Source organism: Pristiophorus japonicus, chromosome 10, assembly GCF_044704955.1.
Source record: "Pristiophorus japonicus isolate sPriJap1 chromosome 10, sPriJap1.hap1, whole genome shotgun sequence".
Lineage (NCBI taxonomy): Eukaryota > Metazoa > Chordata > Chondrichthyes > Pristiophoridae > Pristiophorus > Pristiophorus japonicus.
The window spans coordinates 183,689,097-183,716,103 of record NC_091986.1 but is presented as its reverse complement, the minus strand read 5'-3'; the positions used below and the strand labels follow the sequence as shown (position 1 = coordinate 183,716,103).

At 43.6% G+C, this 27,007-nt stretch overlaps 1 protein-coding gene across 2 annotated transcripts; it reads left to right on the top strand.

Moving 5' to 3' along the window:
• mrps31 (mitochondrial ribosomal protein S31) lies at nucleotides 1-25,377 on the top strand. Of its 2 annotated transcripts, XM_070892388.1 has the most exons (7): nucleotides 3-167; nucleotides 4,668-4,979; nucleotides 5,785-5,943; nucleotides 20,862-21,008; nucleotides 22,370-22,446; nucleotides 24,499-24,642; nucleotides 24,783-25,377. In XM_070892388.1, the coding sequence occupies exons 1-7, from the start codon at nucleotides 61-63 to the stop codon at nucleotides 25,013-25,015; spliced, it is 1,179 nt and encodes a 392-aa protein (XP_070748489.1). In that variant the 5' UTR covers nucleotides 3-60; the 3' UTR covers nucleotides 25,016-25,377. The 2 variants fall into 2 exon arrangements, with proteins under 2 accessions (XP_070748490.1, XP_070748489.1); XM_070892389.1 differs by lacking the exon at nucleotides 5,785-5,943 and having other exon boundaries at nucleotides 1-167.
• The last annotated feature ends 1,630 nt before the right edge of the window (nucleotides 25,378-27,007 follow it).

The window sequence follows — 27,007 nt, the reverse complement described above, 5'->3', positions numbered from 1 at the left end:
CGGTGTCACAAGCTGCGCTCCGGGTGCGTGTTCCCCCGACTTTCAGATCGTGTCTCCGAGATGCAGAGGGCGGCGGCAGCGGCGCTGAAGCGCGGGGTAACCGGGGTCGGTGTGCGGGGCCCTGGCCGCCCCGGGAAGGCGACGGCTACACGGCGACAGAACTGCGGGTGAGGAGGAGGAGGAGGGAGAGATCCAGCGGGTCTATTAGTGCCCAACTGTTCAATGGTTATCTGATTTTAAAAAGCTGTTGTTGCACCCAAGTGTTCACTAATGGCCCCTTAACTAACCAACCAAGACTTTCAGGGATACATATTTGAAGACCTATCCCTCACCCTCCATGGATCACAACAGCCCACATCTGCTGGTACCCATCGATTTACTGATCTACTGAGTGGCAGCCCTGGCTCAGTGGGTCGCCTCTGAGTCAGAAGGTTGAGGGTTCAAGTCCCACTCCAGGAACTTGGGCACATAAATCCAGGCTGACACTCCAGTGCCGTGCTGAGGGAGTGCTGCACTGTCGGAGGTGCTGTCTTTCGGATGAGACGTTAAACCGAGGACGTAAAAGATCCCATGGCACTGTTTTGAAGTAGAGCAGGGGAATTATTCCCGGTGTCCTGTCCAATATTTATCCCTCAATCAACATCACTAAAACAGATTATCTGGTCGTTGTCACATTGCTGTTTTTGGGAGCTTGCTATGCACAAATTGGATGCTGCGTTTCCTACATTACAACAGTGTCTACACTTCAATAGTACTTCATTGGCTGTAAAGTGCTTTGAGATAGCTGGTGGTCATGAAAGGTGCTAAATAAATGCAAGTCTTTTTCTTTTCATTCCCAGCACCTTGTTCTCACACCTGCAGTTTTGACAGTACATTGATTTATCTGCTAGTGTTTAATGAATTAATCGTTCTTTCATTAGAATCTCTGCAAACTCCTTGTTAAAATAGCAAGAGTTTATAATCTAGGGCATGTAGATTTGTTTATTGTAATAAAATGGCGTGATGGGTTTAGAAAAGTTTTACAGTTTGAACAAAAACACACCATAACTATACCCTGATTTCACCCCACTTGCCCCACAATAATAAACAATATATAACCTGCAGAGCTTCTCCATGAAATGCTTAACGATGATCAGTTTAAATTTTTAATTTTAACTTGAGAGAATTTCAGAGGAGGCTTGTTTTGATGGATTATACTTGTATCACATAAAAATATTTATACATCAATGGTGCCTCACAAAGTGTTATAAAAACAATGCGCTATTTTAAATGGTGTCAGTTTTCCACATGCATCATCATAGACAGTCCCTCGAAGCAAGGATGACTTACTTCCACGCCAAAAAGGGATGAGTTTACAGGTGTTTCAATGAAGGACCTAATATTCCAGATCCCGAACTACATCGTGAAGGGTGGAAGATTCCTGTGCTTGGATTTTTTTAACGTGTGATGGCCATTGCGTACCGGCCATTGCACACCAGCCACCACACGGGCTTGACAGATCTAGGTCTTGGTCCAGTGGCAAGGATTATCCAAGACTAACTGGAGGCCTGCTCTGCTGCACAGACCGAGTGCGCACACATATTGCAGTGTGGGCTGGCCCGTGCTGCCCCTGGGCCCTCGCCCCTTCTGAGCCCCAGATTTACACCTCTCCTGGGCCCTGGTCACTTCCCTCTCTGGACTCTTGCCGCTCCTTCGCCCCTCCTGCTGTGCCTGCCTGCCCGCACTGCAATCAGCGGCCTGGCTTCGTAGCCATTGCTCTCCTGCAGCAGCACACGCTGCTCCATCCAATGGCCCCGGCCTGCTGATGGACTTGCAAGCTCCCACAAAGAACAATGAGATAAATAACCAGTTAATCTGTTTTGGGTGGTACTGGTTGAGGGAGAAATGTTAGCCAACACACTGAAAGAACTTTCCGAGGCTCCATAGCCTTAAGAGAAACTAAGTTGATTTTGGGTGAGAGGAGCTGCCATCAATATTGTTGGCAGCATTTGACCAAGTATAGCACAAAGGAGTCGTAACAAAATGGAGGTCAATGAGGAAAAACCCTTCAGTGGCTGCAGTCATATCTGACCCAAAGGAAGAAGGTTGTGGTGTCAGAGGCCAGTCATCACAGCCCCAGAACATTCACTGCAGGTGTTCCTCACAGAAATATCCTTGGCCCAATCTTCTTCAGCGGCTTCATCAATGGCCTTTCTCTGTCATAAGGTCAGAAGTGGGGCTGTTCCCTTATGATTCCACAATGTTTAACTCCACTCAATGAAGCAGTCTGCAGCAAGTCCGATAACATCCAAACTTAGGTTGACAAGTGACGGGTAACATTTGCACCACATAAGTGCCAGATAATGACCAACTCGAAGAAGAGAAAGTCCAGCCAAGTCCCCTTCATTGCCGAGTCTCCTAGCATCAAGATTTTGGGGGGAGGGTCACCATTGACCAGAAACTTAATTGGACCAGCCATGTCAACACCGTGGCTACAAGAGGAGGGCAGACACTGGGAATTCATGATGAGTGCTTCACCCTCAGACGCCTCAAAGCTTATCCACCATCTATAAAGCTAAAATCAAGAGTGTGATCGAATATTCACAACTTGCCTGAATGGGTGCAGCTGCATCAACACCCGAGAAAATTGACCCCATCCAAGACATTTTGCTTGATCGGCACCTCTGCTACCGGTTTGCTATTCACTCCCTCACACAACCGTGCCCTGTGGCTGTAATATTTCTGATCTACATGATGTTACACTGCAGAAACTCACCCAGTTTACTTCAACAGCACTTCCTTTATCTGCGAACACTATCACGGAGAAGGACTAGAGTAGCAATGCTAGGAACAATACTTGCAAGTTCCTCTCCGAGTCGCACACCATTGGACAGCTATTGCCATTTCTTCATCATTGCTGCTCACCACTTCCATCCCCCACCCTGGCCACTGTCAAAGGCTGAACCACACTATTTGCAACCTCGGTGTACTATTTGAGCTTGAGCAGACATTCTGACCCCATATCCTCTCCATCACCAAGACCACCTCCTTAATAGCTCCCATCTCCACCCCATGTCTCAGCCCATCAGCTGCTGAAACCCTCATCCATGCTTTTGCTACCCCCAGACTCGACTATTCTAACGCTCCCCTGGCTGGCCTCACATCTTCCACACTCTAAACTTCAGCTCACTACAGGCTGCCCATATCCTAAGTGGCATCATGTCCTGATCACCCATCACCCTGTGCTTGCTGACATTGGCTCCCAGTCCAGCAACACCTCACATTTACAATTCTCATTCTTTTATTCAAATCCCTCCATGGCTTTCCCCTTACCGATCTATAGCCTCCTCCAGAACGACAGCGCTCCGAGAATTCTGCATTGCACTAATTCTGGCCTTTTCTGCATCCACGATTTCCTTCGCCCCACCATTGGCGGCTGTGCCTTCAGCTGTCCAGATCCTAAGCTACAAAATTCCCTCCTAAACATCTCTGCCTCTCTACCTCTCTCCTTTTAAAGACACTCCTTAACAACAACCTCACCTGACCTAATATCTCCTATTGTGGCTCGGTGTCAAATTTTGTCTGATAACACTCCTGTGAAACGCCATGCGACGTTTTACTACATTAAAGGCACTATACAAGTGCAACTAGTTGTTATCACGACAAAGACAGCAGCAGTTCAGGAAGGCCCACCACTGCCTTCTCACAGCGACTCAGGATGGGTAATAAATGCAGCCTTGCCAATGCCATCCACATCTCGAGAACACATAAAAATTGCCATCTTTAAAAGGGAACTAGGTTAATCTATGTTGAAAAGGGGATTTGGGGTTAGAGAGATATTAATATCACCAATGCTCCCTCTAAGCTGCGCGGGTGTGCAGCTCTCTGCCGGTCCCGCGCAGCCCAGGACCGGCTTTTTCAATGTTAGGTTTCACGCACTGTGAATGGGCTGTGCAGCACTTTCCTCAACAATCGGGAACATTGAACATCACTGCTTGATGTTTTTTTACAGGGTTATGGGAGGAAACAGTTTTACTTTAAAGCAAGGATTAACAAATGGGGTGGGAGGGGGGCGGGGAAGAATTCATGATAGAATAAACACATATGGTCTCTTGATTGAGGGGGGCTTGATGGGCTGAATGGCCTTTTCTTACTCTTGAGTCCTGCCATGGAATCCTCGATGTCCACCTGAACTGCATACAGTAATGTCTCGTCTGAAAGATTGCACTTTCAGCAATGCATCACTCCCCCAGTGTTGTACTGGAGTATCAGTCTGGATTATTGTCCTTTGAACAACATTCCGATCCTAACTGAACTAAACTAACACATCTGATCTATATTCTTACAAGTTCAGCATTCTTTTGGAAATAAATCGGTGTGCTTTCCCAGCATTATAACGTTTTCAATAGTCGTTTAAAGAGACATTAGTCAGAAAAAATGGAACTTGGCTAGTCAGAGGATTTATTGCACTTCTTTACATTTTTTTGACATCCAAATTGTTTTCTTTATAATTGGCAGAGCTCTGTTTTGAAAATAATACAATGCAGTTTAAGAAAAAGCCTGTGGTGTGTTTTGAAGTGGGTGGGATGGTGTGAGGGAGGAAGAAATGTAAGTTGGGGTTAAAAAAAGAAGGCAAGAAATGTGGTCTGTATTAATGATACTGGTTACGGTTGTACTATGTCTTTTAGTTTGTGCGCGCTGACTGGAACGAGCCAAAGGCATATCTTCACTGGTTCTGCCGTGCTCAAAAAAGATGAAGAATTAAAGCATATTGTCGCCCCGGCACAGCAGAAAGATGCAGACAATAAGGAAGCTGCTTCACCAGGGAAGAATGATTTGTTGAACCTAATTGGTGGTATGAAAGTCGAAGTCAGCACAATGAAAAGGTTCCAGGCCTTGAGAATGCAACGACCAAAGGATCAAGCAAATGTTCAGCCAGAAAACATGGAGAGTGCAACCAGCATGTTTCAGAAGGCCACTGAAGACATCAAAAGCCAATGGTAAAGTATGATTGATTTTGGAAACTCACAAAAGACTATGAATTCAGACGTGTCATTATATAAAGGATGTGGCCTGGGTCTTATTTACACAAGGACTAACAAATGTTTTCAAAGTTCAAAGTTGAAAAACTTCAAAGTGACGATATTTGTGTTTGCCTGGTGAGGGAGTACTGTAGTTGTGAGGTGAATAGGTTGAAATTTCAGACATGGAGATTTCTAAAGCCATGGTATTATTTTGAACTCTCTTAAACATTTCAAAATGTATAACTATATTTAGGTTTGCAGTTTAATTGATCAAAATTTGGAGGGGAGTGACAGCAGCAAAATAAAATCTGCTCGTGTGCTGTAGCTCCCAACATTATCTTGTGGGAAAAGGGCCTTGCTGGTGTTGCATTGCAATGGAAGTTACAGCCATTGTTACTACATGGTTCCGTGGCCACTGGCCTATGATGCATCACTCAAATGTAAGCCTAGACAAAGTGTTGGCAGGCTAGCGGTGGTTGAGGCCCCATCCTATGCTCACTTGACATCTGTCCGTGGCCTTTCCACATTAGGAGGCAGCAACCCTGGCTGTCGTTTCCCTCCCTTGTTGGGCTGCTGAGGCCAATTGTAGCGCTTCAGTTGCTGTCCCAATTGAGATCAGAGACTGAATCTTTCAAGGGAAGAGGTTTGTACTGAAGGAGTCACATTTAAAGCTTTGGAAAGTTTATTCAGACATATTGCTGGTGTGGTTCTTTGTGAAGCCCCAAATGTAATCGTTACTAATCAACTTTTGTTTGGAATGTTTCTTTTTCATTTTTGTTAGCAAGAAGGCATTAAATCCAGACCTTGTTGCAGCAGCTTCAGCGGTTGCATCTTCTATGCCCCATAATAAGAAACAGATCGAGTCAGAACTGCTTAGACAGCTCAGAAAGCATGAGGCGGAAACGGAAGCTCAGAAAAACGGAGATGGCAGCAACATTGGGTAAGTTGGGGGTCAGTGACAGAGTATTCGGCAGCTATGCCCAGCTATATAACTTCTTGTAACTGATCTGTGTAGTTCTTGCTTAATTAATTTTAAACTGTTGTTTTATTAATCCCCTCATCCTCTTAGATTCTCACTCAGTATTCCCTGCAGAGAGGTTGCTTCCAGGTTTTTCTATAGCTAATTTAGCTAAAATTAGCTACAAGGTAGTGTGACTGTGGCCTCTGACTTCCCATTTATATCAAAACAAACCCTCCGCCTCCAGGAAAACACAAATCTAGACACTCACAAGACCAGAATTTGAGCTGGTGGGAAATTTTGGGCAGAGACTTGACTTCTACCTCTCTCTGCCGAAGGGCCGGATGGCCTACTCCTGCACCTATTTTCTATGTTTCTATGGCATAGTCTGTTGGTACAGCAGCTGTACTTCACTGCTCTGTATAATTGTTTCATTTATACAGTTGGATTTCTAAGGATCAAGTGTTGAATAAAAGTTGTGATTGGCTTTTAAAATTTGATTTTGTAAAAATAGTTTAAAAATTAAGTATTAATCATTATAAAATTATGAGGGGCCTAGATTGAGTGGGTAGGAAGGACCTCTTTCCCTTAGCAGAGGGGTCAATAACCAGGGGGCAGAGATTTAAAATAGTTGGAAGAAGGATTAGAGGGGAGATGAGGAAACATTGCTTCACCCAGAGGGTGGTGGGGGTCTGGAACTCACTGCCTGTAAGGGTGGTAGAGGCAGAAACCCTCCTCACCACATTTAAAACGTAATTGGATGTGCACTTAAAGAGCCGTAATCTACAGGGCTACAGACCTAGTGCTGGAAAGTGGAATTAGGCTGGCTAGCTCTTTTTCGACTGGCATGGACACAATGGGCCGGATGGCCTCCTTCTGTGTCGTAATTTTTCTATGATTCTATGACACACCCTAAATTATATACTCTTGCTATTTTAACAAGGAGTTTGCAGAATAATTGGTAAAAGGATTAGAGGGGAGTCGAGGGGAACTTTTTCACCCAGAGGGTGGTGGGAATTTGGAGCCCACTGCCTGAAAAGGTGGTAGAGGCCGAAACCCCCATCACATTTAAAAAGTACTTGGATATGCACGAGAAGGGCCGTAACCTCAAGAGCTGGAAAATGGGATTAGGCTGGATAGCTCTTTTTTGGCTGGCATAGACACAATAGGCCGAATGACCTCTTTCAATGCGATGATTCATGAAATGGCCATCCATTTTTGTTTAATTTCGAGCCATTTGTGCAGGTCACAAGTTTATGATTGACAGTCTACAAATTTGAATGTGTTTATCCTCTTGTATGTACCTTTCTGTCTGAAAGAAATTAATATTAATATATTAACTTTAAAAAAGACCCAGAATGTCTATTTAGCTATAGTAATTTCAAGTTCTATCCTATTTACCTGCTGGATTTGAGCATTTTTATCTGTAATAAGAAGATGAAAAGCAATTTTTACAGCAAAGTAGGTAAAAAGTTAGGACTAAAATTTTATGATGACCATAATTAAAATAAGATTAAAATTCTAAATAAAGAGGCAGGATAAAACCAAAATTATTTCCAGGAATTAAAAAAAAAATCACTGGTTAATAGTTCACAACTTCTGTAACAGATGTTGGATATTGAAACAAAAAAGACTTATTGTTCCAGTACAGTTTGTATCTTGTGTCTTTGTGAGTTGTGATCGAAGTGAAACTATGAAAAGAATAGAACAAAAACCATGGAAAGCAAAAACCGAATATTTGACAATTTTGTTTCCAGGAGTGAGATGCAGATCACACTGAATGTGAATAAAGTTTAGGAACAAAAGAGTAGTCTAAATTTCTCCTGCAGAATATAATTAAATAAATACTAAAATTAGAAATAGAGACAAGATCAAAGCCTCTAGGACTAAACAATACTGCTAAATTTCACATGGTTTACGGTAAAATTTTCCGCTAGGCGGTATGTGGGTGTTTTTTCACCAAAATTGCATTTTTGGGTGGTAAGCGGGTGGTACTGCGCGGTATGTCAATGAACTTTGGGCCCAACATGTAGCTGCTAACCTGCAAACTACCTGCCTGCACAGCCTGTGAAAGTTCCAAAGTTCTGCACCATATCTTGAATGGAATAATAAAATATTTATTAGTCTCTCTCACCCCCCAGTCACTCACACCCTCCCCCCCCCCCCAGTCTCTCTCTCTCTCATCCCCCAGTCTATCTCTCTCTCTCTCTCTCTCTCTCTCTCTCTCTCATCGCCGAGTCTCTCTCTCTCACCCCCCAGTCTCTCTCTCTCTCACCCCCCAGTCTCTCTCTCACCCCTCCGTCTCTCTCTCTCTCACCCCCCCGTTTCTCTATCTCTCACCCCCCCCCCCCCCCGGTCTCTCACCCCTCCCCCCCCAGGTCTCTCTCACCCCCTCCCCCCGGTCTCTCTCACCCCCCCTCCCCGTCGCGCTAACCCCCCTCCCCGTCTCTCTCACCCCCCTCCCCGTCTCTCTCAACCCCCCCCACCCCCCCGGCTCTCGCTTGCTCTCGCCCCCCCCGTCTCATAAGAACATAAGAATTAGGAACAGAAGTAAGCCATCTAGCCCCTCGAGCCTGCTCCACCATTCAACAAGATCATGGCTGATCTGGCCGTGGACTCAGCTCCACTTACCCGCCCTCTCCCCGTAACCCTTAATTCCCTTATTGGTTAAAAATCTATCTATCTGTGATTTGAATACATTCAATGAGCTAGCCTCAGCTGCTTCCTTGGGCAGAGAATTCCACAGATTCACAACCCTCTGGGAGAAGAAATTCCTTCTCAACTCGGTTTTAAATTGGCTCACCCGTATTTTGAGTCTGTGCCCCCTAGTTCTAGTCTCCCCGACCAGTGGAAACAACCTCTCTGCCTCTATCTTGTCTATCCCTCTCATTATTTTAAATGTTTCTATAAGATCACCCCTCATCCTTCTGAACTCCAACGAGTAAAGACCCAGTCTACTCAATCTATCATCATAAGGTAACCCCCTCATCTCCGGAATCAGCCCAGTGAATCGTCTTTGAACCCCTCCAAAGCCAGTATATCCTTCCTTAAGTAAGGCGACTAAAACTGCACGCAGTACTCCAGGTGCGGCCTTACCAATACCCTATACAGTTGCAGCAGGACCTCCCTGCTTTTGTACTCCATCCCTCTCGCAATGAAGGCCAACATTCCATTTGCCTTCCTGATTACCTGCTGCACCTGCAAACTAACTTTTTGGGATTCATGCACGAGGACCCCAGGTCCCTCTGCACCGCAGCATGTTGTAATTTCTCCCCATTCAAATAATATTCCCTTTTTTTGTTTTTTTTCCCAAGGTGGATGACCTTACACTTTCCGACATTATATTGCATCTGCCAAACCTTAGCCCATTCGCTTAACCTATCTAAATCTCTTTGCAGCCTCTCTGTATCCTCTACACAACCCGCTTTCCCACTAATCTTTGTGTCATCTGCAAATTTTGTTACACTACACTCTGTCCCCTCTTCCAGGTCATCTATGTATATTGTAAACAGTTGTGGTCCCAGCACCGATCCCTGTGGCACACCACTAACCACCGATTTCCAACCCGAAAAGGACCCATTTATCCCGACTCTCTGCTTTCTGTTAGCCAGCCAATTCTCTATCTATGCTAATACATTTCCTCTGACCCCGCGTACCTTTATCTTCTGTAGTAACCTTTTGTGTGGCACCTTATCGAATGCCTTTTGAAAATCTAAATACACCACATCCATCGGTACACCTGTATCCACCATGCTCGTTACATCCTCAAAGAATTCCAGTAAATTAGTTAAACATGATTTCCCCTTCATGAATCCATGCCGCGTCTGCTTGATTGCACTATTCCTATCTAGATGTCCCGCTATTTCTACCTTAATGATAGTTTCAAGCATTTTCCCCACTACAGATGTTAAACTAACCGGCCTATAGTTACCTGCCTTTTGTCTGCCCCCTTTTTTAAACAGAGGCGTTACATTAGCTGCTTTCCAATCCACTGGTACCTCCCCAGAGTCCAGAGAATTTTGGTAGATTATAACGAATGCATCCGCTATAACTTCCGCCATCTCTGTTAATACCCTGGGATGCATTTCATCAGGACCAGGGGACTTGTCTACCTTGAGTCCCATTAGCCTGTCCAGCATTACCCCCCTAGTGATAGTGATTGTCTCAAGGTCCTCCCTTCCCACATTCCTGTGACCAGCAATTTCTGGCATGGTTTCTGTGTCTTCCACTGTGAAGACCGAAGCAAAATAATTGTTTACGGTCTGAGCCATTTCCACATTTCCCATTATTAAATCCCCCTTCTCATCTTCTAAGGGACCAACAGTTACTTTAGTCACTCTTTTCCGTTTTATATATCTGTAAAAGCTTTTACTATCCTTTTTTATGTTTTGCGCAAGTTTACCTTCGGAATCTATCTTTCCTTTCTTTATTTCTTTCTTAGTCATTCTTTGCTGTCGTTTAAAATTTTCCCAATCTTCGATTTTCCCACTAACCTTGGCCACCTTATATGCATTCTGTGCCACACCCCTGTCTCTCTCTGCTACACCCTCCCCCCCAACACAGTGATCTCCCCCCCCCCCCACAGCGATATCGTTCTCCCCCCCCCCCCCACAACACGATCTCCCCCCCCCACAGCGAACAGCGATCTCTGTCGCCCCCCCCCCCCACCGCAGCGATCTCTGTCGACCCCCCCCGAACAGCGATCTCTGTCGCCCCCTCCACCGCAGCGAACAACGATCTCTGTCGCCCCCCCCCCCCACCGCAGCGATCTCTGTCGCCCCCCCCCCCCCCCCACAGCGAACATCGATCTCTGTCGCCCCCACCGCAGCGATCTCTGTCGCTCCCCCCCCCACAGCGAACAGCGATCTCTCTCGCCCCCCCCCCCCCACTGCAGCGATCTCTGTCGTGCCCCCCCCCACTGCGATCTCTGTCGCCCCCCCAACACACAGCGATCTCTCCGCCACCACCATCCCCCCCTCCCAACAGCGATCTCTTTCCCCACCCCCCACAGAGATCTCCATCCCCCACAGAGATCTCTTTCCCCCCCCCCCCAACACACAGCGATCTCTCCGCCACCACCACCCCCCCCCCCCCCCCAACAGCGATCTCTTCCCCCCCCCCCCCCCCCTCAGCGATCTCTTCCTCTTCCCCCCCACACCGATCTCAGGCCGACAGTCTCTGTTCTGCCGGTGCCTCTCGGAGGGCGGAGCTTGACAGCCACTCACGCTTGCACACTACTTGGGAGACGAAGGTTCCTGAATCAAAAGACCTCAGCCGAACACCGCCCGCTGCACTCCACTCCCGCCTGCTGCACTCCGCTCACCGCCAAGAAAAGTGGGATGAAACTCCTGCCCACTCAGCCCCAACGGTACCAGGCGGCAAAAAATGACGCACTGCCCGTGGACCGCTGAAAAGCGGACGGAACGTGCGTTTCACCAATTTCGGCCCCACTGAGTTATTACTTTGGTGTGCTGCAATGGGAAAGTACATGGATGGGCCAAGAAATGAATAGAGTCAGTGTGTTTGCACATTTTTTATTAGCCACATAGAATAGTATCAGCAGAAGTCATGAAAGCTTCAACACCAACAACAGGCCGTGCCTTCTGTTTCCTAGGCCCCAAGCTCTGGAATTCTCTGCCTTTGAGGAAGGACATTCTTGCTATTGAGGGAGTGCAGCGAAGGTTCACCAGACTGATTCCCGGGATGGCGGGACTGACCTATCAAGAAAGACTGGATCAACTGGGCTTGTATTCACTGGAGTTCAGAAGAATGAGAGGGGACCTCATAGAAACATTTAAAATTCTGACGGGGTTAGACAGGTTAGATGCAGGAAGAATGTTCCCAATGTTGGGGAAGTCCAGAACCAGAGGTCACAGTCTAAGGATAAGGGGTAAGCCATTTAGGACCGAGATGCGGAGGAACTTCTTCACCCAGAGAGTGGTGAACCTGTGGAATTCTCTACCACAGAAAGTTGTTGAGGCCAATTCACTAAATATATTCAAAAAGGAGTTAGATGAGGTCCTTACTACTAGGGGGATCAAGGGGTATGGCGAGAAAGCAGGAATGGGGTACTGAAGTTGCATGTTCAGCCATGAACTCATTGAATGGCGGTGCAGGCTAGAAGGGCCGAATGGCCTACTCCTGCAACTATTTTCTATGTTTCTATGTTAACCTCTCTGTCTCTCGCCTTCTCTGTCTCCTTTAAGATGCTCCTTAAAATCTACCTCTTTGACCAAGCTTTTGGTCAGCTGCCCTCATTTTTCCTTATGTAGTTCGGTGTCAAATTTGTTGTCTCATAATGCTCCTGTGAAGTGTCTTGGGACGTTTCACTATGTTAAAGACACTATATAAACACAAGTTGTTTTTGCTGTTATTTGGGAGAACATGGTTTGATTCCTACTTCCTGTCCAATCTGAGCTGTGCTGGACAGGGCAGAAACAGAAGCTGCAATGGAAAATCAGATTGGCATATCCTTTCTGTGTGGCAACTTGTATCTCCTTTTGACAACAGAAGGGGATATTTTGATATCTGGAAGCAGGTTGCCTCTCCTTTCAATACGTGTCCAGACAGACTTGAGAGTTTGAGATAAATTATGCGTTAAAAAAAATGGAGAACATTCCTACATACAAAATACTTAGGCTTGGTGAAGTTTAGCTAACTTTCACCATGAATGATGATCCCAGAGGATCATTTTTAAAGTGGAAGTTTGAGTGATACTGATCCGTTGCCAGTAGATGTCCCTGTTTACATAGTGTGAGTGGCATTTAGTTAAAGTAAATTGGTACAATATCTCTTGGCATGAATTGTACCTAGTGGCAGGAATAATGTGGGGTATTCTGTGAATAAACATTTTGGATTCTGCAGAGAAAATGGGTGTCAGCACTAAAATGTGTTTTTATACAAGTTTTTTTTGGACAGTTATTGATTGTCTCAACAAATTGCACTAAATAGGATTTATTTTAACATTGCAAACTGGTGGTAACTGAGTAATTCCAAATCTTTAGCAAAGTCAAGATCTGTGATAAACTGAAATTTAATTCTAAAGAAATATTGCATAATATAACTGCATTCGATCAGATATAGTAATTCACTCATGCAAGCTGTCAATCACTTGAATGAAAAAGTTTGCTTCAAATCTGAAAAGATTTGCCAAGTTTATTTAAAGGCGGATAGAATTCACTGCTGATTTTCACTAAGACTAAGACCAGAGCAGATGTGATGATTTAAAGAATAACAAAACTAGCACAAAGCTGCATAAAATAATTAGCTGCTTTTAATTTTTATTTATTGTGAGTCAGGTTACTTATCAAACGGAGTCCAATTTGAGATATGCTGAATACAATTTCCAGTATGTTACTGATGGTTTAGTTGGAGATCAGTTATGAGTATTTCAGTGCATAATGCCATGACCTGATTCACTTGATCATCTGCCAAAAACAACAACTAGATAGCTAATCCTAGTCAGACCAGATTGTAGTGTTTTAAAATGATGTGACGGAGCAAATTAGTACATCCGACCTGAAAGAGCAGTGTTTTTTCCCCAGAAGTCAGTACATCCAAAAACTGCCTTTGATGATGTATTAGTTCTAGCTGCCTGCTTCCTTAAAAAAATTATGTTCAGCGAGCCATTCTTTTATTTGCATATTATCTTGCACTCTATTATATGATTAAAAAAATAATTAAAAAGACATGCATGCACTTTCTAAAATTATAAATTAAACTTCCACATGGCTTATATTGGTTCAGCAGAAATTTCCAGCAGTGAGGTGCTTGTGAGGTCCTTGGTGTGATGTAGTTTATTGACATGCTGGTTGGGCCGAATCACCTGTTGCGACGTCTATGTATTTCTATGTAAAAGGGAAGGTAGTTTATGTTCAAGATAATCTGCTGTTTTGTAGAAGAGAGTTGAATTAATATTTTTAAAAGGGCATCTTCTTTCTTCTTGGACCACTGCAGTGACCTCAGCGAAGGGACACATACTAGAGAGGGTCAATCAGAGGCAGCAGTGGCCTGGGATCTCACACTGGCCTGTGAACCAATGCAGAACTACAGAACTCTGGGAAGCAATACTAATGGCTGGGGCTTCAGATTTCCCAGCCTGTACATAGTTTCCTGGGTTCGATAGTAGCTCTTGGGGTTCTCCGAAGTTGCAACCCTGACTTTTGCTATTAAATCACTTTGGTGCGCTGCCTGTTCTTAAAAGTCACGTTTAAAAAAAAATACTAATTAAAATTCAAAGAAGGACAATATTCTCTTCGATAAAATGCAGGTGTATTTGAACAAATAATATTCTAGACTTTCTGATCTCTTTGATCATACAAAAGAACTTGCCTTTCATGACCTCAGAATGTCCCAAAGCACTTCCCAGCCAATGACTTACTTTTGAAGTATAGTCTCTGTTCTAATGTAGGTGAACACAGCTGCCAATTTGTGCACAGCAAGACCCCACAAACAGCAATGTGATAAATGACAATTAAACTGTGTTAGTGGTGAGATTAAATGATGGCCAGGACACCAGGGGCTCAATTTTCCCCAAAGCCGTTTTTTTGGCGTATTGCCAGAGTTACGCCACAACAGCTACTAAAATAAATGTGCCAAGTTTCCCCATTCTATTTTTTGAAATTGGCGCCGCGCTGCCTGTCCTGTAGCCTCGGGGGTATGGGGCCTAATGCCTGAGCCGAAAAAACAATGCTGCCCCTTCTGCGCATGCGCAAAAAAAGGACGTTTTTGACGTGATTCCTATGGGCGCGCATGTGCTGTACAGCTCCTAGTCTGCAATCGGCCATTTTTAAAGAACCAGATGTGTGTGTGAGAACTTTAATTGTCATTGGAAAAATCGGCACTGCAATACAAGATGCAATGTGGCGCAAGGACCAAGAATTTCTTCCAGGATGAAGTGGAGGCACTAGTTAATGTGATTGAGTGCAGATGGCAGGAGCTGGACATCAGCAGAGGTCACATAAAAGTTCCACCCAAAGAAATGAAGAAACGCTGGAACCAAGTTGCAGAAGATTACTGTGCAATGGTGACCACCCCGAGGTCTGGAGGCCAGTGCAAAAGTGGCAGGACCTTGGTCAAGTAGTTAGTGTAAGTAATATTTTCATTTATTCAGTGGAATTGCAATTGTAAATGTGACCATCTGTATGTGTCCCACCCAGCAGAAAGACACCCTCTCTAAAAAGTTATATTTTCATCTTTGCAGAGGAAGGTGGCACACAACAAACGGGAAAGAACTCGAACAGGAGGAGACCTGGCAAATATGCACCCACTGATACCCTTGGAAGAGAGGGTTGCTGCCTGGAGAAAAGCAACCACCACTGCACAAGCTGACCCACACTCACAGAAGAGGGTAAGTCCTGCAAATTCCACAGTCTGGCTTTCCGAAATGTTATGTCGTGCGCGGGCTAGCCATGCTTCGGTTTATGGGGATGTCTCCATCAGCTGCGCTTCGGTTGATGTAATGTGCTATCATTCATCATGGTCCTTCAAATCAGCCTGCTGCCTGCGTGGTGTGAGCCTACTCATGCCACCCACCCTGCCCCCTCCTCTGCTGCTAACCATTTGTCTGTTCTGTTATATTTGCAGAACTTGAGGCCAACCCTGACGATGCAGCAGAAAATTCAGACGAGTATTGGTTTGAGTGTTGGTGGGACATTCCATGGTTTCCCAATGTCTGAGGCTGGGGATTCCAGTGGGGTGCAGCGAGGCACACCCAGGGCCCCACCGTCTGTGGCTGCAGGTCACACTGGGATGCTATGAGCCACAACCAGGTTGAGGAGGGGAAGGAGAGCTCGACCGCGCTCTCCTGAGGTGCAGGATCTAACAGATGGCAATGAGTGCGGAGAGCCTTGACCTTACCCGATCACTCCTGGACACCATCAGTGGGATGGGTGATGAGGTATTGGGACTGTCAGGAGAAGTAACAACACTCTCACGAGAAATAGGAACTCTGTCCGGGAACATGGGGGAGGGAATATCTCAATCAGCAGAAACAATGTCGGTGCACATGTAGCTGGTAGCTGATATGCTGTCAGTGAACATGAGGGAGGGAATGTTGCAGGTAGTTCAAACACTGTCAGTGAACATGAGGGAGGGAATGAACCCGATGTTGGGGAAGTCCAGAACCAGGGGTTACAGTCTAAGGATAAAGGGTAAGCCATTTAGTACTGAGATGAGGAGAAACTTTTTTCATTTAGAGAGTTGTTAACCTCTGGAATTTTCTACCGCAGAGTGGTTGATGCCAGTTCATTGGTATATTCAAGAGGGAGTTAGATATGGCCCTGACAGCTAAAGGGATCAAGGGGTATGGAGAGAAAGCAGGAAAGATGTACTGAGGTGAATGATCAGCCATGATCTTATTGAATGGTGGTGCAGGCTCGAAGGGCTGAATGGCCTACTACTGCACCTATTTTCTATGTTTCTATGTTTCAGGTAGTTGACATACTTTTGCTCAACATGAGGGAGAGCATGTCACAGGTAGGTGAGACACTGTCGACGAGCATGAGGGAGGGAATGTTAGAGGTAGTTGAGACACTATCAGGGCACATGAGGGAGGGAATGTTGGAGTTAGCTGCTGCAATAAGGGAGAACACCGAGACCCCGCGCCCTTTGACAGAATCAACTGCCACTCCCACACCAATCCCCAGACCAGCCTCTGAAGAGGCCCAAGCCGGGCCTTCCAGATTACCGGATGGCCCCCCCCCCCCTCAAAAAGTGTGGCCCAAGATATTCGAAAGAATAAGCTTGGTACCATCCCGAGAAACGCTGTGCCACCGCCTGTGGGCAGGGGTGGAGTCACCAAGCGCAGCGGGTGGTCTTAGAATAAGGGAGGAGAGATGGGTGCAGCCTTTCTTTGCTGCTGTTGTTGTTGTTATTGTTGTTACTGTTGTAACTGTTCTCAAATGAAAAGTTTTTTGTAAGTTATGTAAATTTACAAGTTTAAAAGTTAAGTGATCTTAGAGTTTGTAAATGATCTTAAGTGAAAACTTTAAAGTTTGATACAAGAATATTTTTATTTAAGTTAAGTACAAACAAATGTTTGTTAAACTTTTGAATAAAATATATTTTAAATTATAACTGAATCATTTACATTATTTGTTCCATTATTAACACAACATTTTGAAGTAAACAAGAATCATTTCCATTAACACAACACAACATTATGCAACAGGTCCAAACAGTAAACATGTTCCATGTGGAATAGTTGCCGCTGAGCCTTCAGGCAGCAAAGTGTTCATGGATGAGCTGCTGGTGCATGGCTTGACAATCATTAAAGGGGCATGACGGCCCATCCTCTTCCACCGTCGTGCTCCAGGTTCAGATAGTTGCATGGCTTCCTCGTCCTCGTCGTCCTCCTCTTCATCTGCATCTTCCTCATCATCATCAGCCACTCTCACCTCAAGTAGGTCTTTTATTACCAGCTGCTGCTCTTCATGATGGCAACGTTATGCAGCATGCAACACACAACAGTGAACTGACCGACAATCTCACGGGAATATTGCAAGTAGCCTCCGAAATGGTCCAGGCATCAGAAACGCTGTTTCAAGATGCCAATGGTCCTCTCTATTATGCTGCGCGTCGCAGTGTGCGACATGTTGTATTCTGGTCAGCTTCCGTGCGAGTTACGTGTAGGGGCGTCATAGAAATATAGAAAATAGGTGCAGGAGTAGGCCATTCGGCCCTTCGAGCCTGCACCACCATTCAATATAATCAAAGCTGATCATGCAACTTCAGTACCCCATTCCTGCTTTCTCTCCATACCTCTTGATCCCTTTAGCCGTTAGGGCAACAATCTAACTCCCTTTTGAATATAGCTAACGAATTGGCTTCAACAACTTTCTATGGTAGAGAATTCCACAGGTTCACAATTTTCTGAGTGAAGAAATTTCTCCTCATCTCGATCCTAAATAGCCAGGTAGCGAGGCCGTACCCTTTGTCTCCCAGTAGCCAGCTCTGCCCTTCTACCTGCGGCTGAAACATAACAGCTATAATGCTCTCGTGTAGGAGGAACGCATCATGGATTCCCAGGGTACCTTGCATCAACTGACATGATGTGATGCATGTCGTCACACACGAGCTGCACATTAATGGAGTGGAAGCCTTTTCTGTTCCTGTACATCTCGGAATCCTCCAAAGGTGCTCACAAGGCGATGCAATGCAGCCCTGTACCTTGGGGAAACCAGCAATCCTGGAGAAGCCTACAGCCCTGTCACGTGTTGCCTGGGCGGTCATGAGGAACGTTATGTAGTCATTTCTCCAGGCACATAGTGCAGCAGTCACCTGCCGAATGCAGACATGTATTGCATGTTGAGATATGGCGCACACATCCCCGATACGTAGAATGAAAGTGCAGCTGTAACCTTCACTTCAACTGACAAAGCAGTCTTCCTGATGCCTTCTAGGTTGCAGGTCTGCTTTTACTAAATCACAGATCTCAGTTCCAACTTCTTTGTGGAAACGCAGCCTTCTGACACAGTCTGCATCATTCAGGTGCAGGTATGAATGCCTGTGTTGATATTCCCGAGGTGGGTAAGGCCTCCTGCCCATCACCCTATGTGCTCTGAGGTTCCTCATGTGATGACATCAAATCATTGTCTCCTCCGGAGCACCATCATGCAGAAGGCTTGCACAAGGTATGGCATTGTCAGTATTGCCCCCATGAGTAAATTGAACCTTTGCAAGAAGCTCAAAATGGCAGGCAGGCAGGACAAGGTTCTTTGTTCTCTCTCCCCACAAGGTCTGTATGGACCACACCCAGGTCTGAGCAGGTGCCGTGATTGGGAACCCCCCATCCCCACCCCCAACCCCCTGGGCTACATTTAATGCGTAGTGCAGGCTTCTGATGCCTTCCACAGACCCCACCCCGCCCCGGGCTTGATTTGATGGGTAGTGCAGGCTTCTGATGTCTTCTGTATGCCTTCCACAGCCCCCTACCCTCCCTCGGGCTTCTTTTGAAGCCAAGCCCCTGTGTCCAAGCGAGATATCAGATTCTTCTGTCGACGCTCTGACCCTCAAGCCGTGTTTGGTGGCGTGTCAGTTTAAAAAAAATGAACACTTACAGAATTCCATCAAACTTCCATTTACTGCATGTTAAGGTAAAAAAATGTAATCTTTATTATGCATATTTAAGTGTTCTTCGCTCCCTCCAAAACTTCGCTGAAAAACAATGGTATCTTTCTGCATTGATTTTTCAATGCGCGCTGGTTTTTCTTAACTCACCAGAAGTTTTTCAGGAGTGGTCACATATGCAGACCTCGGAGAATTTTTTGGGGGTCAAACTTACATAATCGAGAAAAAATTGGCTTAGACATCAGGTTACGCAAAAAAAACGAACCGAAAAAAATCGTAACTGAGTTATGCTGGCGCACATTCATTGGGGAAACTGCCAAAAAAACGGCGCAAATCACTGGGGAAAATTGAGTCCCAGGAAACTCTTTTGCTCTTCTTCGCATAGTGCCATGGGATCCTTTATCTCTACCTGAGAGAGCGAATGGAACCTTGGTTTAACGTATCATTGGAAAGATGCCACCTCTAACTGTGCAATACTCCCTCAGTACTGCATTGTAGTGTCAGCTGTGAATATGTGATTCAGCCCTCGAGTGGGGCTTGAACCCACAACCTTCTGACTCAGATGTGAGAGTGCTACCCACTGAGCCAAGACTGATAGCTAAATCAACACTTTCCACTATACTTCCTCTACAAGAACACTACACCACTGTTACTAATGAATAGATCTTGGGGTTGGCCTTGGTAAATATAGAACTCTCAAAATAATTTTATTTTTAGAAACATCACTAAATCTGCGTTTCAAAACAAATGTAGAAAAGCTCCCAATAGGATCCAACTAGCCCACATCCAAATGTTCAGAATATTTCAACATCAACATCTTCAGGAAATTATTATTTTCGTGACTGGCTGGTTAATTTGTATGTGGAAATGTTATCAACCTATGCTTGGGTTAACAATCTTACGACAATCCAGCAGCAGAAAGTAAGAAGCAGCTGAATGACGGAATGTCCACTCAGAACGAAGTGCTGACAGACCTTTTGCCGGTTATGCTATTTCACAGCTTGAGATTCTGCAAATTTTCTGCTTCAATGGATTGTAAAGAATAAGAAGCCCCATAGTTTCAGTTGAGCTCCAACATCAAAACAAAGGAAACACTTGGTATCTTCTGAGTATCAGTTCCTGGAAGCAAACCAGTACAGATGTTTTTGAAACTTTGTAGCAACATTTAAAAAAAATTTGCACAGCAAATTTTCTGCAACTCAGAACTGCAATGGTTGCATTCACTGTTTATTGCTCTACACTGTTAACATGCTGTTCAATAGAAGGGCACTGTCTTTGTCTAGAAATGTTTGGCATCATTTTTCATTTGTTTAGAAGCACAGTACAGTTGCGTTTCAAAGCATGCCATTGTGCCACTTGTGTGTATCGTCATGATTGTAAAAAGACACCGTGCTTTTTTTAACTTGTCTCTTTCTGTGATAATAATTGTTTTCCATGAAACTGTGTAGCATGCCAGACTGGTATAAAATCAGTTTATTCTCTTAATGTCAATGTAGCAGAGATTGCTTTGGCATTCTGTGTATTTTAACAGTGACACAGAATTCTGGCAACCTGTTCAATTTGTTTGTTTTTCTGTTGTCATTCAAATCTTGGAATTAGGTAAGTTCTGTGGAAATAACAAATTGATTTCCTTGGGATCAGTAGTAAAGCTGCTTAACTCTTTTTGTTGACCCTAGTTGTTGTTTGCTTGCAAGAATTGTGCAATTTGCATTTGTAAAACCTAAACACTCAAATTGCCGTCTGTAGGGCTGAATAAGCAAAATAGAGAACTATCTTATCAGGATTTGTTGAAACAGCATATAAATCTTGTGTTTGAATTACGTTGATTTCAGTAATATTATTGCGAACATGAAGATCGGGAAACGTCCTGGTGTACGGGTTGGATCGAGACCTGCTAATCAAATCCGCTTTGATGAAGATGGGCAAGGATATGTTCCTGACCGAGGTGTTACTAGTGAATTTAATGCAATGAGGAAGAGGTAATGTGATTGATCTTTGTGAAACCATCATCATCATCATCATCATAGGCAGTCCCTCGAAATTGCTTCCACTCTTAAAATGAACACATAACCGAAAGCTATGCGGGAATGCTGCTGCCAGTAGATCTTAGAGTAGAGATGATAAGTTACATACTTACCTGCAGATCCTTGGGTTTACATAATTATTTGTAATAGTTTTTTTAATGACTTAAATTTTTTTAAACAGGGCTTTTCCATGAAACCTTGCAAACATCTATTTTGGGCAGTTGTATTGGGATGAGTCCTTTTCCCTCTAGTCTCCAAAAAATGGGTCAGGGGAGAGTGTCTTGATAGGGGCGAGGCAGAAGGGGGAGTGGGGAAGAGATAAAAATGGAGCAATTTGTGCTATTTTTGGATCAAATGTGCAGTAGAATCTGTGTACACAAAAAAACCCATCATCAACTGAGTCCTGCTACATACTGGATGGCAGAAAGCATTCTGGGAATGGGTGGTTCCAGATCAGTGCCTAAATTGACCTGAAATGCTGCCCCACTGAAGTCAATATATAGGAACAGGAGTAGGCCATTAAGCCCCTTGAGTTTGTTCTGCCAGTCAGTTAGATCATGGCTGATCTTCACCTCAGCTCCATTTACCTGCCTTTGATCCATATCCCTTGATACCCTTACCGAATAAAAACCTGTCGATCTCAGTTTTGAAAATTACAATTGACCCCCAGCAGCCCTCTTAGGAGAAAGAACTCCAGATTTCCAATACCCTTTGTGTGGAAAAAAAAGTGTTTCCTGATTTCACTTCTGAAAGGCTTAGCTTCTCTCTGTCTACTCCATTGAATCCTTTTATGACTTTAAACACCTCAATGAGATCACCCCTCAACTGTCTAAACTCAAGGAAATGCAAGCCAAGTTTATGCAACCTGACCACATAATTTAACCCATTAATCCCTGGTATGTTGGTGAATCTGTGCTGTATCCACTTCAAAGCCAATATATCCTTCCTGAGGTGCAGGGCCCAAAACTGAATGTAGTACTCCAGATAGGGTACAAACACACTCATTCTGTGTGCAGCTTTGGCTGAGTGGGAGCAGCTTGCATCCTGGTCATGTGAAAGGCACTAAATGCAAGTCATTTTTTTATCCCTGTAATTTTTGTCATTCGAGCAACTGAAAAAGATAGGAAAGCTAAAACGGCAAATTTCCAGAGGTAGCAAACTTGAGAAGTGACCTACATTATGCTTTTACTGCTGGATCAGTGGTGCTAGTGAGTGATTTATATATGAAATAACTTTATTGCTCTTTCTTTCAATCTTGCACAAGCTAGCCTACTAAATATGAAAGCATTATAGCATTTTCTGTTTTCTCTATTTAGGAGGGGGCTATTTACTGGGAAGAGGTTAAACATTTTTCCTGCACACACTGATGAATCAGAAACCGTTCCAGAAACCGGTTAGTTGCACTTTTCTTGGATTATCTTTCATATTTATATTTGCAACGCTTGATCATTATTTAAAATGAAATGTTTGAGTTTGAGTGGTGAGATGCCTAATCATGTTGCCACTGTTGAATCTGTTGCAACTCCTCCTCAGCTGTTTCATGAGTAAGTATGCTTGGCCTCTATGGTGGATCTCTCGGACATCCGCAGCTGCTCAACTTGTCTACTATTTATGCATCAGCAAAAAGTCTTTCTGAATTGCTCTTCCTTACCCCATTTATACATTGCTTGTCAATATGCTGTGGCTGCCTGCGTTCCAGATTCACCGTGCAGTGAGGCACAAAACACAGAGATTAGTGTATGCTCAAGATTTTCTTGTTTATAACTTTGTTTCTGATCGTCGATCATCCCTGTCATTGGGGTAAGGAGGGAGGAAAGCTCTGTATATGCAGCAGTGTGACTATTGTATTGCTGACCTGTATGGCCAGACCAAATGTGCAACCATGGTGTCCAATGCAAAAATGGCCTTTTAAGTTCATCATCTGCAATGCTGTCTGTAAAATAAATGGGACATGAGTGAAGTGATCCAGTATGTTTGCACAAATCTCTGTTTCAATTCCTCATACCATAGCTAATGTGGTTACTCAGAATTAAAGGATAGTTGGTCAAAGGTAGATAAGCCCTTTTTAGTGTCTGCTGATAATTGAACGCTACTTTATTTGCAACAATTGAGATTTCTTCTAGCTACTGGTGGTAACTTTTAAATTAATGGGTAAAAATGATTGGTGTTCCCACTTAGCATCGAGAGAATGTAAATCATGGAATTTGCCCTTCACATAGCAATATTGTGCCCTAGCCAATGATTCCATCCCGCTTCCTGCCACTGTCTCAGATTGAACCAAATGATTTGCAACTTTATTGTCCTATTCAACCACAAGCTGTATGTCTAACCCCATATCTTCTCCATCACAAAAAGTGTCTACATCCACCTCTGTAATAGTGCCTATCTCTGCCACAACCTCAACTCATTTGCTGCTGAAACTATCATCCCTTTGCCAGCTGCAAGGTTGATTCCAATGCTCTCCTGGTCGGCATCTCATCCATCCTCCTTTGTAATCCAGCTCATCCAAAACTCTGCTGCTTATATACTATCCCACACCTAGTCCCACTTGCCCATCACTCTTATTTTTGTTGACTTACATTGGCTCCTAGTCCCCCAACACTGTCAATTTAAAATTCTTATGCACAAGAAGCCAGAGTTGGAGGAATGCAGAGATGTTGGAGGGTTGTAGTGCTGGAGAAGGTTACAGAGATAGAGAGGGGCGAAGCCATGGAACGATTTGAATACAAGGATGAAAATTTTAAAATCGAGGCATTGCTGGATCAGGAGCCAGCGTAGGTCAGCACAGGATTGATGAGTGAATGCGACTTGGTGCGAGTTAGGATACGGGCAGCCGAGTATTGGATAAACTTAAGTTTATAGAGGGTGGAAAATGGGAGGCTGGCCAGGAGAGCATTGGAATAGTCGAGTCTGGAGGTTAAAAAAGATGGATGAGGGTTTCAGCAGCAGTTGGGCCGAAGCCCAGCGATATTATGGAATAGACTAATCGTGGCTTGTTTCATAATTAAGGGACTGATTGGCTTTGATCCTCTCTCTGGATATTTACTATCTAACTATTTTAACTTTTTTGAAAGCTGCAGTATTTACTAATTGCTATCCTAGTTATAGAAAAATATCATTAATACAATTTACCCACTAGCAGCCAATAAAACTAATTTTTATTAGCAGGAGAAACAGAATCAAATCAAAAAGAAAGAATGTTTAACTGTTTGGCTTGGTACCACTAGAACAGAATTCTGTTACTCTCTTCCCCGATTACCACCCCTAGATTACCCTGCAAGTCAAATGCACTAACTTGCTATTTGTTAAAATAATGTTGCACCTTCTAAAATGCTGCATAATAAATGTAAAAATAAAGTTAAATGTTTATATTGCTAATTCTCTCCAAGTTAGAGAATGGTGTCTGTGTCTGCATAATAATTTGATGAAATTACATTTTTAATAGTGTCACTGCCGTCACTATGGGATACAGAGCTGGCCAATCAAATAGCAACTGCTACTGAACAATTGCCTCGAAATGGGTTTGAAGAGATGATCCAATGGACAAAGGAAGGAAAGCTCAGGCAATTTCCTGTTAACAATGAGGCTGGTACGTTTTTTTAAAGGATTACAATGAGAGTTATGGTTGACCAAGTGCTCACCTCAATGTTAGAAATTAATTTGAGTGATAAATAATTGTTGCTTGTGCCAAATAGCTAACTAACTTTTCAATTCATGGTGTTATTTCAGGACTGGAAGGAGAGGAAGGTGTGGAATTCCATGAACACATATTTCTGGAGAAGCATTTGCATGGATTCCCAGAGCAAGGACCAATTCGCCATTTCATAGAGTTAGTCATCAATGGGTTATGTAAGAATCCGTACTTAACAGTGCAACAAAAAATCGAACACATTGATTGGTTTCGTCAGTATTTCCATGAAAAAGAAGACATTCTGAAGGAAAGTGAAGTGTATATTAACTGAAATGATTTCTTTAGATTGGAACTTGGTATTGTGTAAAACCACAAATCTGCACAGCGGGAATACTTGTGCTTTTTATGACAAAAGTACAGGTGTAAACTCTTATATAACTCCTAATATGCTGTAAGCTGGTTACCATAACTCTGTCCTTTCCAGCTGAGTAATTCCATCCATAAATGTGTATATAAATGAATGCTGTAAAAAGTTCATATTGTAGTCCTGGGGTTGAAAATACATGAAAGAACTTGGATTTATATAGCACATTTCACAACCTCAAGATGTCCCAGAGTGCTTCACTGCTAGTGAAATACTTTTGAAGCGGTGTCACTGTTCTATGTAGGAAAATAAATACAAAGAAAATCAAATTATGAATTTGCATGTACTCATTCATCTGAGATATTCAATGAAGTATTGTCATAAAAACTAGTCACATTTTTATGTGAGCCTAATTATATCTATTTTTAAATTGTCTGTAAAATAGTTTACCAAAGATTGATATTTTTTTTCTTTTTGAAAATTGAAAGCTTTGAAACAAAATGTTTTCCATGGTTAACGGGGAAGGAAAGGGTACTTTCGAGTGCAATCCTTAACTGTGAATTTTAAAAATCTAATTTATTCAATTGTGGTCCGCTTTCTGCCGTAGCCCTCTACTCGAGATGATAGGACCGTCTGGGTTATGGATGTCTCTCTGACCAATAAGCAAAGGTCTAATTTAAATAAAACAATCTGACAATATATGTTTCTTTTGCCCCATCTTAGGGGGCAGAGTGTAACCACCACATATGGCCTGTTGCCTATGGAGACATGGTTTGAAGCTAACTTTGGAGAATGGTGTGATAATCACTTGTTTTAGATTCTTGGGGAAGCTATTTAGAACCAATATGTTCAGTAGCAATAACTGGTGCACACTGAGTGAATCTGGACTTTCACTATGTTCATACAGAAGGATTGAAACAACTTCATCCATCTCCAGAGTGTTGCATTTTAGATTAATATGGAGCGATTGTGGAATCATAGACATTATGGAGATCACTATTTTATGCAACTACTGTATAAAGCTGTAATGATCCGGTGCCTTAACAGTAATTATTCAGTACCTCTATTTCACTGTTCAAAAATAAGGAAATACTGTTGTTATTTCCTTCGCCTCATAGAAAGCCAACATACAATGAAATATTATGGTGGGCCATTACAAGAATAATCTGTTAGCATGGTATTCTCTATACTATTGAGGCATTACAATTAAAAGGAGTTCAACTAGTTTTTAAAAATAAATTTTTGAATATTTGCTTACAAGCAGACTTTTGCTAAGTGTTGAGCACTATACTGCCTAGTGGTCAGCTCACAATTTTCCATCAGGATACAGCTACTTGCCTTGACACAGGATGAGATTGGGAATTCACCGCATAGGAAAGCACTGGTGAAAATGCTATGCTGCCATTCCAAGGTATAGCATTGTATTGTTACAGGGACACTATTGGTTTTAATTTCATGCATGTAGATTTTAGAAATAAAAGAATATCTGGAGACCTAATAGAGTATTCAAAATTATGAGGGGTTTTGATAGAGCAAACTATTTCCTCTGGCAAATGCGTCGTAACCAGAGGTCATAGCTTTAAAATAATTGGAAAGAACTAGAACAGAAATGTCTTCACACAAAGGTTAAGATCTGGAAAGCACTACCTGAAAGGGTGGTGGAATCAGATTCCATTGTAACTTTTAAAGGGCAATTGGACATGCACTTGGAAGAGAACTAATTTGCAGGGTAATGGGGAAAAAGCTGGCGAATGGGACTATTTGGATAGCTCTTTCAAAGAGCTGGCACAGGTACAATGGGCCGAATGGTTTCCTTCTGTTCTGTATGATTCTATACATAGAAACATAGAAAATAGGTGCAGAAGTAGGCCATTCGGCCCTTCGAGCCTGCACCGCCATTCAATAAGATCATGGCTGATCATTCCCTCAGTACCCCTTTCCTGCTTTCTCTTCATACCC